This window comes from Passer domesticus, chromosome 2 (assembly GCF_036417665.1).
Source record: "Passer domesticus isolate bPasDom1 chromosome 2, bPasDom1.hap1, whole genome shotgun sequence".
In the NCBI taxonomy this organism is placed as follows: Eukaryota; Metazoa; Chordata; class Aves; order Passeriformes; family Passeridae; genus Passer; species Passer domesticus.
In genome coordinates, this window is record NC_087475.1 from 50,184,609 (window position 1) to 50,202,127 (window position 17,519).

Here is a 17,519-nt window from a genome sequence, read left to right on the forward strand (position 1 = left end):
CCGCCCAGGGCGGTGGTGGAGTCACTATCCCTGGAGACATTTAAGGACAGACTGGACGCGGCACTGAGGGGGCACTGAGTGCCATGCTGTAGTTGATACGGGGGCGTTCGATCACAGGCCGGACTCGATGATCTCGGAGGACTTTTCCAACCTGATCGATTCTGGGATTAGCCCCGGTACGCCCCAGACCGCACGGCTCCGCTCCTGCCCGAGGCGAGTCGCGCCCAGCCCCAGCCGGGCGGGAGGAGGAGCTGGCGCCGGCCCCGGCTCCGAGGCGCTGAGGGGAGGTGGGGCCGCCGCCTCCCGGCCCGCCCGCCCGCCGCCATTTTGGCTGCTTCGCGTCGCTTCCGCCGCTGGAAGTAAACAGAGAGCGAGCCAGGGACGGAGCGGAGCGGCGACGCGGGTGGGACGGGACGGGGCGGACGGTCGGGCGGCGGAGGTGGCGCTGGGGTCGGCTTTGGCGGAGAGAGCTGATGTGGCCGGAGCGGAGGCGCCAGCGCGGCCCGAGCCCCGGTTAATGCGAAGCGCAGCAAGGAGCCGCCAGGTGATGGGGCGGGAAGGGGCGGGCGGCGGCTCCGTCCGCAGGGTGCCAGGCCCCAGGAGCGGGCTCCGAGCCGCGGGGCCGGCGGAGCTCGGGGCCTGCCGGGCTGTCGGAGCTCCGCGCCGGGGCTGGGCCGGAAGGAGCCGACCCTGAGGGGAGCCTTCTCCGGGAGTAGCGAGCGATCCTTAAATCCTGCTCCGCCGTGTCTGGGGGTCGCTGCCTCGCGGCTTTCCCGTGACAGCGGCAGTCAGTCGTGAGAGCCCCGCTGTGTCCAGCGGAGCGGGTTGTTTGCGGCAGGGAGGCCTTGGGTTCGTGCCCGGGTCGCCCCCTCCTCTAGCCCGTGCTCCCCTCAGCGCATTCCTGGTGTTCCTGGAACAGCGGGGGTGAGGCACAGCGAGCTCTGTTGGACAGGCTCTTGGGAAAGCGTTATCAGTCGGGTGCAAACAGCTCTGCACAGTTTGTTTGGTTTGGTTTTGGTTGTGGGGTTTTTTTGTTGTTTTTTTTCTTTTTTTTTTCTTTTTTTTTTTTTAACTGCCGTTGTGCTCTGGCTGCACCTTACTCGGCAATAAAAACAATGTTAAGCACGTGCTTTGCTCCTCCTCCTGCTCGGTGACTGAGCTGTGTGGTTAGGGTTGGACATGACTATTGCAAACAAGATAGCGTGGGTTGCGCCCAGGTGCGGAGTTCAGAAACAAGTCCGTGTGATAGGTGGAGAAATTTACTTGGAAAATCTAAAGGAGTCAAGCAGGCACCCGGCTTTCACCCATCTCTCTGCCCCCACAGAGTTGGGTATTTTTGTTGGTTTGGTTTTTTTGGGGTTTATGTTCCTTTCTGGCAAGATCTTAGCTTCTAAAGCAAAGTTGGTTGCAGCAGCAGTTTGAAAAACAGTGATATGTGTGTGTCCTGAGTGTGCCAGAGAGAGTTAAAAGCAAGATTGATGGTTCATGCGTTTCTAAGAAGTGATAAGCAATCATTCCTTGAAAAGTAGGTTTTACTCATGCAGTAATTTGCTAGTATGGAATTTTTCATCCACGTCTTCCTTGTTGAAAAGTTGTTCTTGGGTTTCAAGTGGTCAAATCTTTAAATTACTGGATACATAAAGCAAAGCGAATTGAACTTCTAATTGCATTGCCTTGTTTTTATGTTAAATGTTCAGAAAGGTTTACTCTCTTAAGTGGCCTTTTAAAAGTAAATGTATTTAAATAGCTCTGTAAACTAATGCAGGCAAGTATGCATTCTTTAAATTTCATATTTGTTTTATTGTTGGCATGTGAAGAGGTTGAAAGCAGTTACATTAAAAAAAAACCAAAAACTATTCTGATACTTTAAGTTCTAAAATGAGAACCCAAACATTAGATTAGCAAATTGGTCAAAAATTAGATGACAAGACAGTTACACAGTTCTTAAAATAATATTTTTTAATCTTGAGCTTAGGCACTTTTTTTCGTTTGGAAAAAATTTGCCAAGGAAATACTTTTGAAAGGTTTCAAAAATCTTGACGTCTTTAATTACAAGGTGTTAGTAACAAAAAGAGTTGTCTGGAAGGGTGTGTTTTTTCCCCATCCCTTGCTTTAAGTCATGGCATTTAGAACATGTAACTTCTTATTTTCTTGGAAGAAGAAAGCATCAGTATACCTCTAAGTGATGGCTGTGTTGTCTTTTCATTTTTTAAGTTGGCTGTTTACAAAAATGTGGGACAGTGTCCCACAGCTTCCATGAGTGGGTTTTGGTCTGTAACCAGCACATATTAACTACTTAGGGCTCATCCCAGTTAGCTCCAAGGTGTGCACTGGGAGCTGTCAGTGACCTGGTCTGCTCCTGCCAACACATCCCAGAGGCCTTTTCTCCAGAAGAAAAATGAATACAGTTCTGTCAGTGGTAGCTCTCTCCTGGTCTGAAAGGGAGACAAAAAAGAGGGGAAAAAATCCCAAACCCTACCTTAATGCAGTGGTAAAAGTAGCCCACCTAACTGGAACATTTATGCAGATTTACTGCCTTGCTAGCAAAAGGCAAGACAAGATCTCTGCAAAGGAGGACTTGGAGAGCCCAGTCTAACAGTACCTTCTGTAGCTTTTTACAGATGGCTTTGGAAAGACTTGGACATCAAACAGGCAAGCCTGAATTTGGCAAGTTAATAGCTTGCCTGTGGTGAATGCTCATTATAACCTAGTTGTTTGGAATATCTGTTTAGCCTAAAGCTTAAACTAATGCTGCATTTCAGACTAGCTTATTATAAATATTGTTCTTGCACTATGCTGAGTTATTATCTCTAACAGAAACGTGACAGGCTTGCAGTGGATTTGCCAATTAAATCTTGATTAATTTCAAGTTGAATTCCATTTTCATGGTTGCAAAATCCAATTCCTTTATATTTTTCTTAGTTGCAGATGGTTCTGAGTCACTGTTCAGTTTCCTTGCTTTTCTTCACTGATGAAGTGGCTCAGCCACAGAGCTCAGTCTCTGGCAGAAAGCTTGTTCCAGCACAGGAATTGTGCTCTGCATAGTCCCATAGACAGGAACTGAATCACAGAAAACAGTTCTCAGGAAGCAAGTAGAGATTTTTGCCCAGTACTGTTTTCATCCTCTGCTTGCTTCCAAGTATGCTGGGAGTAAAAATAGGAGCTGAAAAAAGTCAAGACAAATTTTCTTCATCAGTCTTTCGTGATCGTATGTTCAGGTTTGTCTGCATCATCTTGTGAGTGGCTTTAGACCTTAAGTGATAGCTTGCTTCTGTCATGTGAGTAGCTAGGATTAAAGCCTTTTAAAGATAGGTAGGGAGGTGCTGGCTTTGAGAAAATAATCTGTGATGCATTGGATTATGAACAGTATCATTTTTAGCTGGCATTTTGTTTTAGGAAGTACTTCCAGACTTGGTCACAGTACATAGCAGGGAAACGTAACTTTTCAGATCCCAGGAGGGATCTGGGCATATGATAATCCTAGACATGTAATTGTACTTGAATGTTAAACCAGGAGGATTTCGCTGTGTATGAAGTCCTTGTCTATCTTCTAGAAATCAGAGAAGCTGGGGGTGCTTTATGTGCCAGACTCACCCTGCCCCTGGATTCTCTGGAACTGAGCACATTGCAGTTGAGCATGAGGTAGCAGAGCCCTTTAGGACATGATGTACATCACACTGAGGATTTTAAAAATAAATGATCAGATGCCAAGTTCAGTAGTAAGATGGCATGTACCAAAGAAAATGTTTGGATTAAAACCCAGTGAGCCCTGGATGTATTTCAGCTATATGTAGTGGTAAGGGTTTGTTTCTCTCCAATAATGTAATATAAATGTAATATAAAAGGTAGAAGTTGTTTAAGTGACGTAATTATGGAAAAAGATATGCTACAACTTTTTGCCACAGGCTTGCTGAATTTAATACAATTTTGAAGAATTTTTTCTGGCCCTTCTCTGTATTTTTTTTTGTGGGTTGAAACTTCCAGACTGTTACTGGAAATCTTCTGTAATGCCTATTTATTAGCTGGAAAAATGAAAACACACCAATGGACTTGATGAAATATATTTTCAAGGATACTGATTTCAAACAGATGCCTATTGAAGTAATGTATTTTGAATAAATTTAAGACGAAAATATTCTTCCTCTCTGAGAAAAAAATTATTTGGTCTGATACAACATCTGCAATATGCAGTGCTTGCAAGCAGGCATACAGTAATTATTTACTTCCTTGATTTTTATCTCCACAGTTTCAAGTGTTGTTCCTAATAAATAGTACTGGGCCAGAAATATTTATGTCAGTGTTCAAAAAATTGTTTTGAAGATTACCATTCCATTAGTAGAACAGTAGAGTAATAATCAACAGCACAGTAAAACAAATTAGGTTCAAAGTGTTCTCAAACACACAAATGAAACACTGAAAGGAGAGTGACTGTTATAAATGGGTTGGCACTGTTAATGATTAAAAAAGTAATAGTAAAGATATCAGTTTAGATGATAATGTTATTTCTGGACTGCCATTTTGGTTTGTTACTTGGATTTTTTTTTCCTTTATATATGGCAGGAAAAAAAACCCTGCCAAGGTGTTGTTGCATATAATACCCTTTTTCATCTCCACAGTTTTCTGTTAGTATTGTTCGCAGCTCATTTACATTTACAAAATAAATAATAATTTTTTATTTTTTTTTACTTCTATAGAATGAAACGAGGAAGGAAAACTAATGAGGCCAACAGCAGTTCATCTGATGACACAACTGAGAAGGAGTCCAAGAGACACAAGATTGTAGAGAAGAAAACCACAGTTGTGCAGAGTCCTGACTGGGCAAACCTGCTCCAAGACATTATCCTGCAGGTGTTCCAGTACTTGCCACTTCTGGATCGTGCTCATGCATCCCAGGTCTGCAGGAGCTGGAACCAGGTGTTTCATATGCCTGATCTCTGGAGGTGCTTTGAGTTTGAGCTGAATCAACCAGCCACATCGAACCTGAGGACTACACACCCCGAGCTAATCAAGCAGATAATAAAGAGGCATTCCAATCACCTGCAGTATGTTAGCTTCAAGGTAGTGTATTTCGTAGGCTTTTTAAAAGTGACTTTTATTCTAAAAGGAATAGGGCAGCTAACACTGTGGTAGGTGGCCTTGTTTTCAGGCTTAATATACGGAAGAAATGCATTCTCTCAATGGAGGTTACCTCCCAATTAATTTGTTTGGGTATATTTTCAGTTCCAAAACTTGGAATAACAGTATTGAACATACCTTTTCATTGTCTTATTTCTGTTAGATGAGAATTTTTTTGGCTGCTGTTGTGGTTTGTTTGAGGTTTTTAGGGTTTTTTTTGTGGGTCCTTTGCTGGTTTGTTTTTTGAGGTTTTTTGTGAGCTTTTTGGTTGGTTTTGGCTTTTTTGATTTTTTGAGGGTTTTTTTGTAGCAATGTAGCTGCTTAAAATTCTGCTTCATGAGGTGGACAGAAATAGTTCTGATACAGCTACATGTGTGGGTTACTGCCTCAGAATTAAGTTCAGTCAGGATGCCTAAGTTGAGCATTTCCCCATTTCACATGCTGTAGATACTTGGCTCTAATATTCTTGGTTAGAAAACATCTGATGCACAGAGAGTGACTTCAGTACTGCTAGTCATCAATTAGCAGTTTTAATCTTAAATTGTATGGGATTGTCTGTACTTTGTACAACTGTTTTTCAGGATTCTGAAAAAGTGCATGCGGTTTGCATAGGATGGTGCATGTACTGATTGTGCCTGGCTGAGAAATACCATTTGATGAGAATTGGTTCTGTTCACATTATGGAATTATTTTCAGCACATGAAAACCTTTAATGTGGGCTTACATACCAGTGTGTTTTGGAAAGGTGCTGTGAATCTCATGGCTGCATACGCATCAGCTGTGTGAGAAATTTGGAAAGGAAATGTGTTCTGCAGCAAGCTCAGCATACTTGTTTCTGAGATCAGGCAGTTCTAATGCTGGAATCATCAGCGTGTGAGGAGTTGAGTCACCTCTGCCTGATCACATGTATTGCTACTGCTTGCTTGCAGTACCAGATACAAACTCTTACCACGTGGTTTACAGGGCTTGTATCAGCATCCAAATAAAGAAAACCTAGGGCTGTAGTGGAGTAACCTCCCAGTGTCTTATCTCCTGTCTGTGTTGCTTTACACCCAAAGGATTTCGGGTGCCCTTTGCTCATAGGGTGTTCCATCAATTCTTTTGTGTGTCACTTCACTTGTCCTCAGTGCTGCAGAGTACACAAGGAAGTGGGTGTAACACTCACGGGTCCTCTGTAAAGGCTGAAAACCAGAGGGCTGTTTTCTGTAGGCAAAGAAGGATGAGATTGTTGAAAATAAGGTTTTTCAGCTTGTGTTTGAGCAGAAAATGAACGTTCATTTGACTTAATCTATTGCTGCCAAGGTAGCAGGGCTTACAGTGGAGTTAAATTTGATCCTGTGATGAAGCTTTATACTGTTCTGCTGTTTTGCAAAGCTGTCATGGCTGCTGTACGTAAGGGGTTATTCAGAAAGCACATCTGAGAGTCAGGGGAAGTGCCCTGGAGACACTCTTAAGTGATTTGGTTGGGCAGCAACCTGACTAATGAAGGTTTGGGGTTTGTGTTGGTGTGTTTGGTTGGTTTTTTCAGAGTATCCATTGCATGTGTTGTGGTTTTAACAGTGATGGGCCAGTCATTCAGGTTCATATGATAATGCACTTAACTCTCCAGCAGCTCAATTTTATGAACTGGGCCACTGTAAAAAGAAGTGGCTTTTGCACATAGTAAAGGATTTATAGAATTCTTGCATTTTAGTAAGGAGGAATGTAAAGACAAAGTGGAATAGGCTCTGGACCCTCCGCTTTCTTGTTATTTGATGTGGAATAAGTATCTTGGAACAAACTGTTTGTTTAGTTGACCCCTCACCATGCTATATTTTACCAAAGTGTTAAGAAGAGTAGTACATTTATAGCAAATAGTCTTGGATTTTTGATTCATACGTTTTTGGGGAATAAACATTGATGGATTCGCAGTGAGGTTTGTTTATTTTTGCATCACATTTCGGAAGGTAAAGTGAAAAACAAAGAGTGTATTTGCAGTGCATTCTGAACACCAAATTCATTTTGTTTTAAGGTGGACAGTAGCAAGGAATCTGCAGAAGCAGCTTGTGATATTTTATCACAGCTTGTGAATTGCTCTCTGAAAACACTTGGGCTAATTTCAACTGCCCGGCCAAGCTTCATGGATTTACCAAAGGTATTTTATTATATGTATATTTTCTATTGCAAAGTATTGCAGTGTTTCATACAGTACTTCTGTAACTTTATGAAAAGTTCTATTGTAGGAATATGAATCTTGGATAAAGAAAAGTTTAATGGTGGTCTGGGCTCAAATAAAGGGAGGAGCTGATATGTGCAGTGATGGGTATATGAAGTTCCATTCAGTCTCTGAATCGTTTGAGAGTGTAGACCTGACCTTGTTCTTTCAAGTCCTGTTTGTTGACCTCAATGTAGTGCTGAGCAGCATGGTGCAAGTTAAGAGGCTAGACAGTTCAGGTCTGTGTCACTGTGTTGTGGGGTTTGTTAGGAGACAGTTACAATCAAATGAGTGGTAGAATTTCATCACTGTGGACTTGCCATAGGGCTTACACAATCTCTTCAGAAAGAAATAGGATCATAATTTGCAGGGCTTCATGTCAGGCAGTCAGGCATTAGCATACTTGGTGAAGTGCACTGTATTTCTGAAATTTTCAGTCAAGATTTTTGCTTTGCATGTTTACCAAAAGTCAGATCTTGTTAGAAAGCATTTAATCTGGATGACAAATCTCTTATATGTGCTTCTAGAGAAGCATTCCTGTTAGTGAGGTGGAAGTGTGCTGTTGCTGAGGAGCAGGGGAGTGGTTGTGAGGGGCCAGATGCAAACAGATTATTAGCTAGATCCCAGTGATGTCATGGCTGGTGATGGCAGTAAGGAGAAGGAAGAACTAGAGACAGCCTCAGGAAAGGAAGTAGGCTGCAGGTAAGGTTGGCTACAGAAGGGTTATCAGTTATTGTCCTTGCAGTGGTCACTGCCACATCATGTAGCTCTCTTGAATATGTATTTTTAATCCATAATTTTCAAAGAGGCTTTTCAGATATTTAACTAGTTTTGCTCTGATTTTTTTCCTTTTCGGATGTTCTTCAAGGTGTGATGATAAGAAAACCTGAATGTAGTGAAAACAATCCACAGTGTATTAAAAATAGTTTGTCCTTTCAGCTCTTTCTTACTGTTTTCTTTATTACTCTGAATGCTGCTTTAGGTCTCTTAGCTTTCTCTGGAGGGATGTATTAGGGTCATGTTCATCTTGTTGAGTAATTACTTGTAATTGTTCATGCTATGTTCTTAGCTTCAAGGCTTATAAAGCACAAGCTTCCTTTTTTTGTTCTCAGTAATTTCACATTTGGCTTCAAAAAAAATAGATTCAAAATAAGCCAAAATCAGCTCTAAGGATAATTAGCCTTTTGGTGCTAACAACTTCAATAGTTTTGTCATTTGCATAAGGGACAACTGAGTGAAACTAAAGAATTTAATTTGGCCATGATTGAATTCTTGTGGGAAGCTGTTAGTGACAGCTCTATTAGATGAAAAGCAGACAAAAATGAATTAATTTGGAAAATGGTTAATACTTTGCTGTGGTTCTGGATTTTTTTGGTGTGGTGGGAGTTTTTATTTTTATCAAGGCTGTATAGGAAGTCTGAACTACTTGGCATTATCTTCATTAGTGCTTTCTTCTTGTCAAGTGACCTGACATGTGGCAAATACCTGTAACTCAGAGTTGTGTTGCCTGTCTTTTCACTAAGTACATTCTAGGTGAATAGAATCTTTTAAAGAATCATACCACCGATGTGGCAATACTGAAAAGACCAGCTTTTACATGTTGGGATAGTGCCTGTTTCCTGTTAGCTCTTCAAACTAGAAGGTTCAAGTTACCTTTTTTTAATAGTGTGGTTAACTTTCTTTGCCTTTCTATTTAATAGCCTTCTTTTTCTAAATACACAGAATAAAACGACTACTAAAACACCCATAATACAAAGTTGAAATAATAGTGTAGTGTCTTTTCTTCTGTACATAGCATATAGAAGGAGCATACTGTCAGGATAGTTGGAGTGGTCCCTAAAGCCAAAGTGTGTAAAGATTCTGAGTTGAACCTCCTGTTTCCATTTGCATGAAGTGACTTTAAAAGTTTGTGTAAACGTGAAAGCAGTAAGTTCTACTCTACATCTCTCATTGTGTGGCAGTTTTATCAAAAATCACAAATATATCACCTAAGAAGGAACAAATATTGTTACCAGGCCTTCTCTCATGTAACTGTATTCAGGATATGTGCCTGTGGCTCAGAGTGAAACAGGCTTGAAATCCAAGTAGCAGCTCAGTTTTTTAAAGATGCTTAATGTAGTGCATGGAGAAAATACTTTTTTAAAGTCTTCTATTTGGTCAGTCTGATAAGAAATAATGAAGATGAACTAACTATTCACTTCATACCACCAGTGCTTTTTACAATCACTGCTGTATCTGCTCCTTAGTCTGTGTTTCTCAAGTTCAGGTTCCCAGGGCTATGTCTTTAATGATAAGTTTCAGTGGTTATGCAAAAATGCTGAGCACTTGTCCTACCTTATCCATGCTGTTTATTCAGTAATTAATAGTTTTCCTGCTCCTTGGCTCTGTTTGGACCACTCCAGTTAGCTTTCCAAGAAATCCATCCAAACCCTAAATACTCCTATGTGGGTGGTAGGCAGGCAGTGCAGTCATTTGGCTTTGGATACAAACACTCCTGACTGTGTTTGCATCTCACCAGTGCAGCACAACTTGCCATGAGGGAATTCCTCTTCCAGAAGATGCTTCTTTTAGAGTGTGACTTGCCTCATCTGTGGAAAGGACATTAAAAAAAAATCCTCAAAATGAGAGCTTCTAGGCTTTCCCTTTGCTTCTGGTTTTCTGTAGATTTAAATTTGTGCAGTGGATTGCCCAGTGTCGGGTTCTTGATTAACATCTAATGTTACACATTCTGATTTGCCCAATTAATAAGCAGATAGCAAAAAATTATTATACTTCCTCTACTAAGGAAGTAGAGAACTAAATGTCAGTATTTTAGTATCATTTTTTAATTATGCAATATCAAAATAATGCTTTTTCTACAAATACTGTCAAGAAGTAAAAACTAGGACTGCTGTGTGTACAGTGTGAAACCATTGAGATTTTTACTTCACATACCACTCTTTCATTTAAGCTTTCTTTTTTTTCAGTCTCACTTTATTTCTGCACTGACAGTGGTGTTTGTGAACTCCAAATCCCTCTCTTCACTTAAGATTGATGACACACCCGTAGATGATCCATCTCTCAAGGTTCTGGTGGCTAACAACAGCGACACACTCAAACTGTTGAAAATGAGCAGCTGTCCTCATGTTTCTCCAGCTGGTAAGCTACTGTGGCTTTGGGGTTAGCCTGTTGGGGATTTTTTTGGTTGGTTGGGATTTTTTAATGCATCTATTAAATTCTGTCTGAAACCAGTACACCTCTGATAACATAGGGGTGGGGTAAGAGGGAAGATGAGTATGGTACTACCAGTAACTGTCCCTGAATAAAGTACTTTCAGCTGGAGCTCAGTCCGTCTGTCCTGCCACTTCACAGTGACTGCTGGGCTAATGGTAAAATAGTGCATGTCTGTTGTGGGTAGATAGTTAACCTCACGTGGAACTTAATGAGAACATATCAAATTGATTGTGCTCTATTTGTGCAATGACAAAGTATTCCAATATAATGAAGCTTTTTTGGAATACAAGTTTATTTTCCATACTTTGTTATGTGTGGGTTTTGACTGTTGCAATGCCATGGGTTAGGAAGATGCTGGTTTAGTAATTCTGAAAGAAAGTCATTGCTGGAGAAAAACTGCAGACAGCATCAAAAAGGGGAGATGAGACTGAGCTGTGCAAAACTTCTACAGTTACCAAATGTACTTCTCTAACACTCTTAACTGTGTCTGTAACAAGAATGAAGCCGCTCCTACCAGAACAAAATCACTGAAGATTGTTGAAGTTCACAGAATTAACATTTGTGGTAGACTTACACAACTTACGGCAAGTGTAAGATTTATTCACAGACCATCACTTAACACATACAGTTTTCCACTGAGAAAGAGAAGAGGAATTGTAAATGAAATGCTAGCAACTTAGTATGATTCCTCTTCTGAGGATGAGTAGAAACCATAGAAATCATAACACTATAACTTTCTCCATGCAAATACATGGCACCTGTAAATGCTACATTTATTATCAAATTCACCAGCAGGATTCCTACAAGGGGAAAGGGAAAAGCAGTAGTGTTGCAGAGGGCGTGTTATTGTAGTGATAACAAACAAAACAAACTTAATAACTTTTGTGAGTGTATCTCTCAGACAGCGCCTCATGTTTGGTTTTGTATCAAGAAGTGCTGAAAGTGCAGGACTGGTGTTTTGCAGTAGCCTGGTCCAGCAAAGTGTTCATGGAATTAACTGCAATGTTGCCTCCTCCAAAGCTTTCTAGTTGCAGATGGGGGTTGTTTAAATTGGCTTGAGGGACTGGCTTTTCCAGCCTAAAATTGCTTTTTGAGAATCCTTGTGTCTGAGAAGTGAAAGAGCCGTAACCTGTCTGTCAGGAGGAAAATGCTTCGGCAGTAATTTGTAGCTAGGCAGAGAGAGTAATTTCCTTGGACTTGGATCGAAGAGTAACCTGTCAGCTCTAGCAGACTTTGCTGGTTTGTGCATAATCCTTGCTAGAAGGCTTCATTGGAACATCATACACTCGATAATTTGGGAGGAGACATGGGTGTGTTCTGGTTGATGTGTCTTGCATGGTTGTAATTTGAAGGAACAATGGGTAAGAAATGGTCGTGCCTGTTAAAGGAGCACATGTCCTTCATGGAGGATGAATAGATTGGAGTAAGATGCCTTAGTAACAAAAGCAGGGAGTGCTGAGCAAACAGCAGGAGAGTTTAATTGCTTAATTCAGATATGGGTGTGCCTTGAGATGGAGAAAAAAGTGGATGCATTGGGTTTGCATGGCACTTGTTTTGTGGGGCAGTGAGGGGGCTACCGGCGTAGTTTCTGTGAAAACTGCCAGAAGCTTCCCCATGTCCAGCAGAGCCAAGGCCAAGCCCATTGGTGACAATGGTAGCACCTCTGGGATAACCTGTTCAAGAAGGGGGAGAAGGTACTGCAGGACAGCAATTGCAGCTGGAGGAAGGAGTGAGAACACATGAGAGAAACAATTCTGCAGACATCAAGGTCAGTGAAGGAGGGGCAGGAGCTGATCCAGGTGCTGGAACTGAGATTCCCCTGCAGCCCGTGGTGCAAGCATGGTGAGGCAGCTGTGCCCCTGCAGCCCATGGAGATCTATTCTGGAGCAGAGGTCCACCTGCAGCCCATGGAGGACCTTATGTTGGAACAAGTGGATGCTGGAAGGAGGCTGTGACCCTGTGGGAAGCCCATGCTGGAAGAGTCAATTAGAAGCACTTGTTGAGAGAGGAGCCCATGCTGGAGCAGATTTGATGGCAGGAATTGACCCTGTGTGGAACACTGGACGCTGTTCCTGAAGGACTGCATGCTATGGAAGGGACCCACGCTGGAGCAGTTTGTGAAGAACTGCAGTCTGAGCAGGCCTCCCGCTGGAAGAGTTTGTGGGGACTGCTCCCATGTGAGGGACTCCATGATGGAGCCGGGAAAGCGAGTGAGGGGTGGTCTGCCCCTGAGGAGGAAGGAGTAGCAGAGACAATGTCTGAGGAGCTGACTGCAGCCCTCATTCCCTGTACCCGTGTGCTGCTGGGAGGGAAGGAGGTAGAGAAAGTCATGGGAAGTTAAGCCTGGGAAGAACAAAGGAGTGAGAGGAAGATGTGTTAAGATTCAGTTTTATTTCTCATTACCCTACTCTGATTCAATTGATAATATATTGATTTCCCCAAGTCGAGTCTGTCTTACCCATGATGGTAATTGGTGAGTGATCTCTCCCTGTCATCCCTATCTTCACTCTTGAGTTTTTAACAGTATTCTCTCTCCCCTGCCCAGCTGGGGAAGGGAGTGATGCACAGCTTGGGTGGGCACCTGGTGTCCAGGGAGGCGCCTTGGTGTTCCACCAAGTGGAACAAAGAAAGAAGCTGGTATGTGGATAGTTGGCTTCAAGAGCAGGCAGGCTGCAAAAATGAGACTCTTGAAGGAAAATGTGACCTGGATTTTTTTTGTAATGGGGATATTATAATTAGCAGGCTGCATAAATGTAGAAAAACTTTATTGAACCAAAAGGGCTGTGATTTGCAAAACTAATTACTTATAGATGCAATTAAAATGTCTTCAGATTGGAGGAGGCAGGAATGTTCATTACTAGGTCAGTTCTCAAGAAATTTTTAGTGAAGGACAGAAAAGAGTAATAAAAGTAGAGCAAGAGACTCCACTACTGCAGGGATAAAGGAAAAAGATTGATATCAAACAGTGAATTTTTCTAAGTTACTGTATGAAGATAAAAGGGGCACGTTTGAGTTTGGGCTGGAGAAACAAAGGCAGTGATGTATGTCTAATCTTTGTGAGCTTATCTAAAGTTACTTCTGTTTGATGTTCCTGCTCTGAAATACTAACTGTTGGAACAGAGGGAATGGAAAGTGTTCCTGTAAAGGTGGTATTTGTGCTGTGGCATGGGATAGGAGGGCTGCTTCTCTTGGGGTGGAGCTGGGAAGCAGAGCAGGTGTCAGGTGTGCCTTCATCAGGGACATGATGGGTCAGGGATTTTTTTAATGCAACTCTGCAGTGAGATCAGAGCTGTTTACCTCTCAGTGACACAAAGGTGTAGGCAGTGCCTAGGGGTGTTCTGTGAAGTACATGGGCTCCAGGCAGGCACTCTAGTAGCTGTCCACACTGTATACATTGTCAGCTCTTTATGTAGGATGCATAATTGCATTCACAGACCATGCATATCCAGTTCTAGACCCATAAAAATCACAGTAAGTTGTACCCCAGCTCTTCCCTTTTTGCACTGCACTGGTCCATAATGTACCCCTAAAGTTAACAAAAATTTATGGAAGGATGGCAGCCAGGACAAGAAGCTTTGTTTAGGTGAGAAAATGTATATGGATCTTGAAAGCGCCTAAAATACTTTCTATCTCAACAGACCTAGGTATTCTGAAGCCGCATGTCTGAGTTTCCTTAGAGAGTGATCATAGTGACCCTTCTGATTCATGCAATGTTTTTGCTGTGATTTTTCTTTTTAAGAAAGTGTTTCTATGCTCAGTATAGGCTTCTCTTAAATTTAATAGCTGCACTTTAAAATAACTGCTGTTTTCTGAATTTCTTCCTGTTGCTTCAGAACGACAGTGTATTGAGCTCAGGTTTTTCAGTTCCACGTTAAATGCTATGTTCTCATCCCTTCTCTTAATGGAAAGGCCGTATCCTACATTTCATGCAGTTTTCTGGGTCACATGAAATGCAGAGGACTGAATTCTGTTCTTAGTGCTTTTTATTTTTTTCAGTACTGTTACCAGTATAATACCATCGCTTGTATCTACAAATAGTGTGAGTGGAAACCTTAGACTGACCTGGATTCTCTTTTTAATATTTTTGTCTTTGAGCTGCAGATTATATTGAATTAGAGAGAATCTGAAAATTGCTGTTTTAGAAATTGCTGCTCCAATTTTCTACTATTTTGTCTCTTTTTTGCTGTAGCTTTTCCAAATTTAAGTGTTTATACTTTCCTAGAAAAAACAAATACTGACAGCAGCAGCCTCTCTATTGAATTAAAATCTAACATTCATTTTACTTTTGTTTTACATTTGCCTTCTTCAGATGACAAATTTCATTCACAGTTGCTTTGTCAGCCACAGAGCACTCAGCAGTTCTTCCAGAGCTGTCTAAGGAAATATTTTGTTATGAGTAAGCAACTTGTATAAAAATGAGGCTGAGTATATGTGGTCTTACAACAGGGCAGAACAGTCAGAATATGCTATTTATATATTTGTCACTTCTGCTTATGTGTTTGTTCACTTCTTTATGATTCCCAGCAAAACAGAGATGTAGTCACATTGTGTCTGTCTGTCTCACATGTAGGTACAAAGATGTCACAAGATGCTGCTTGTGAAAAAGATTAATGTTCCGATTGTCCGGTTTGATTTGGTTTTGATTTAAGGTCTTGGTTGCACGTTTGAAATAGGTGCCCATAGCTCTCTCCTGATGCACATAAACAATTCCCTCCTGTTTTATGCTCAGTCTTTATCTGTGTAACCCCTTGCATCGTGTTGTCTTCTCACAGGTATCCTCTGTGTGGCTGACCAGTGCCATGGCTTGCGTGAGCTGGCGCTGAACTACCACCTGCTGAGCGATGAGCTGCTGCTCGCTCTGTCTTCGGAGAAACACGTCAGGTTGGAACACTTGCGCATTGACGTGGTCAGTGAAAATCCCGGACAGACTCAGTTCCACACCCTTCAGAAGAGCAGCTGGGACGCTTTCATCAAGCATTCTCCTAAAGTAAATTTAGTCATGTACTTTTTCTTGTACGAGGAGGAGTTTGACCCGTTCTTTCGTTACGAGATACCCGTCACTCACCTGTACTTCGGAAGGTCAGTCAGCAAGGACGTGCTGGGCCGCGTGGGGATGACGTGCCCACGGCTGGTTGAACTGGTGGTGTGTGCCAATGGATTGCGGCCGCTGGACGAGGAGCTGATCTGCATCGCGGAGCGGTGCAAGTACCTGTCGGCCGTGGGCCTTGGAGAATGTGAAGTCTCTTGCAGTGCCTTTGTGGAGTTCGTGAAGATGTGTGGCGGTCGCCTCTCTCAGCTCTCTATTATGGAGGAAGTTTTGATTCCTGATCAGAAATACAGCTTAGAGCAGATTCATTGGGAGGTTTCAAAGCATCTTGGTAGAGTCTGGTTCCCAGACATGATGCCCACTTGGTAAAGTCCTTAAAAGACTCCAGGGTGAATGGAGTAGCACCTTAAACCCAAGCTTACCATATTGCAATTTCCTGTATAAGCTTATTTCATAATATAGATTTTATTGCAAGTTAATTAATGGTTTGATTAGAAAATTAATTTTTCTTTCAAAAATTGTTTTGGAATTTGAGAACTAAAAGAGTTCACAGCTCCAAAACCTATTTTCATCCAAACAAATTAAGGTTTTTGTTTTATATTTAGTCTTTGTCATTAAAGGTGACCTCAGATCTTTTTGGAAATAAAAATTATTTAAAATATTGAAATGCACTTGCAAAATACCAGTTTTAATATGGTGTTTCTCTTTGATTTAGATTAGTAGTATTGGACAAAATCATATTTGATCTTAAAAAGCCAAGCAAAACCCCACCAAAATTGCATGCTTTTGTTGCAGGCTGTAGCATTTTAAATCCAGTCACCTCGATGACAAGATGATGATTATGAGGAGTGTTTAGTAGCCTGTGAAATACACATATTCTGTTAAGTCATAAAGGCAAGAGCAATATACAATAATAAGTTTAGACATCTAAAGTATTGAGTTGACCACCTTATTCAACAGATTATTAGTTCCATCTAAAATGTATTTAGAGCGCTAACAACCAGTAGTGTGAGCTACCAAAAGCAGTGTGGGGTTTTTTCCACGCTCTATGCATTCTAATGTAGTTTGCTTATGAGGTCTCAGATCTGCATCTAAACCTGTTTTAAGGTATTTTATGTCTAGCTCAGGAAGCGAAAGCATTCTGGGGGAAAATGTAGATACATTGTATTTAAAACCACACTGGAGTTAATGAGCTATTCTTGCACATTAACCGGTTTGGCAGCATACGGTGAGATGGAATAATGTATGGTTTGTGAAATGAACCCAGCAATGTTATTCTGATGACGTGGGTGTGAGCAGTGTGAGGTGAGAAAGGTAGAATTTGAATGTTGACCAAGAACTTTTTCACAAAACCTTAGACCTTTTGGCTGCTTTCAGTTTGACAGAAATGACATTGGAACAGTTGCTTAAGCTGTATAAACTAACTGTATACTGTAAATCTGTTTCAGAAATGTTTATGTATAAAGTGGATGTTTGATAGATGATAATTTTTGTATACCTTTAATTCAGCTAGTTCTGTCATTTCATAATATTTAACAATTCAAAAGGAGTAGACTTGGTGAAGTAGAGCAATAGGCAAAAATTTGTTTTGAACATTTGATAAATCAGTTTTATTAAAGAAAGTTTTTAGTTTGTAAATGGTGTAGGCAAGACACTGCGTGTGATCTGGATGTGGCTTGTGACTTCATTTCTTACTGCCAACAGTTATTTTCCCTTTGAGGTTGCTGATGGTAACACTGAAGTGTTGCCCAGACAGCTGCATGTTTGAGAGATGTGGTCAGCCCTCAGCAAGGCAGAGCTGCCCCCGCGGGCTGGGTTGAGCTTAGCTGGTGGCTGCTTCTCACTTGAGCTGTACAGCTCCTTCTGGTAGTAAGTAGATTTCCTTCATCTCTGATTTCAGTCATGTTTATCCGAATGTATAATTTAGTGTAATACACTTATGAGTGTATT

The 17,519-nt window shown here is 41.6% G+C and overlaps 1 protein-coding gene across 3 annotated transcripts; it reads left to right on the top strand.

The window, feature by feature from the left end:
• The first annotated feature begins 155 nt into the window (after positions 1-155).
• On the top strand, positions 156-17,056 carry FBXL3 (F-box and leucine rich repeat protein 3). Of its 3 annotated transcripts, none has more exons than XM_064408521.1 (5): positions 156-176; positions 4,695-5,058; positions 7,127-7,249; positions 10,276-10,447; positions 15,295-17,056. In XM_064408521.1, exons 2-5 carry the CDS (start codon positions 4,696-4,698, stop codon positions 15,936-15,938), a joined length of 1,302 nt encoding a protein of 433 aa, XP_064264591.1. In that variant the 5' UTR covers positions 156-176; position 4,695; the 3' UTR covers positions 15,939-17,056. The 3 variants fall into 3 exon arrangements, with proteins under 3 accessions (XP_064264591.1, XP_064264589.1, XP_064264590.1); XM_064408519.1 differs by lacking the exon at positions 156-176 and adding an exon at positions 298-544; XM_064408520.1 differs by lacking the exon at positions 156-176 and adding an exon at positions 3,584-3,796.
• The last annotated feature ends 463 nt before the right edge of the window (positions 17,057-17,519 follow it).

Excerpts from the sequence above, each read along its gene's own strand:
- FBXL3 (XM_064408521.1), top strand. The coding sequence starts at position 4,696 with ATGAAACGAGGAAGGAAAACTAATGAGGCCAACAGCAGTTCATCTGAT. Across the intron at positions 5,059-7,126 it reads TGCAGTATGTTAGCTTCAAG|GTGGACAGTAGCAAGGAATC; the intron begins GTAGTGTATTTC and ends TTTTGTTTTAAG. Across the intron at positions 10,448-15,294 it reads TCCTCATGTTTCTCCAGCTG|GTATCCTCTGTGTGGCTGAC; the intron begins GTAAGCTACTGT and ends GTCTTCTCACAG.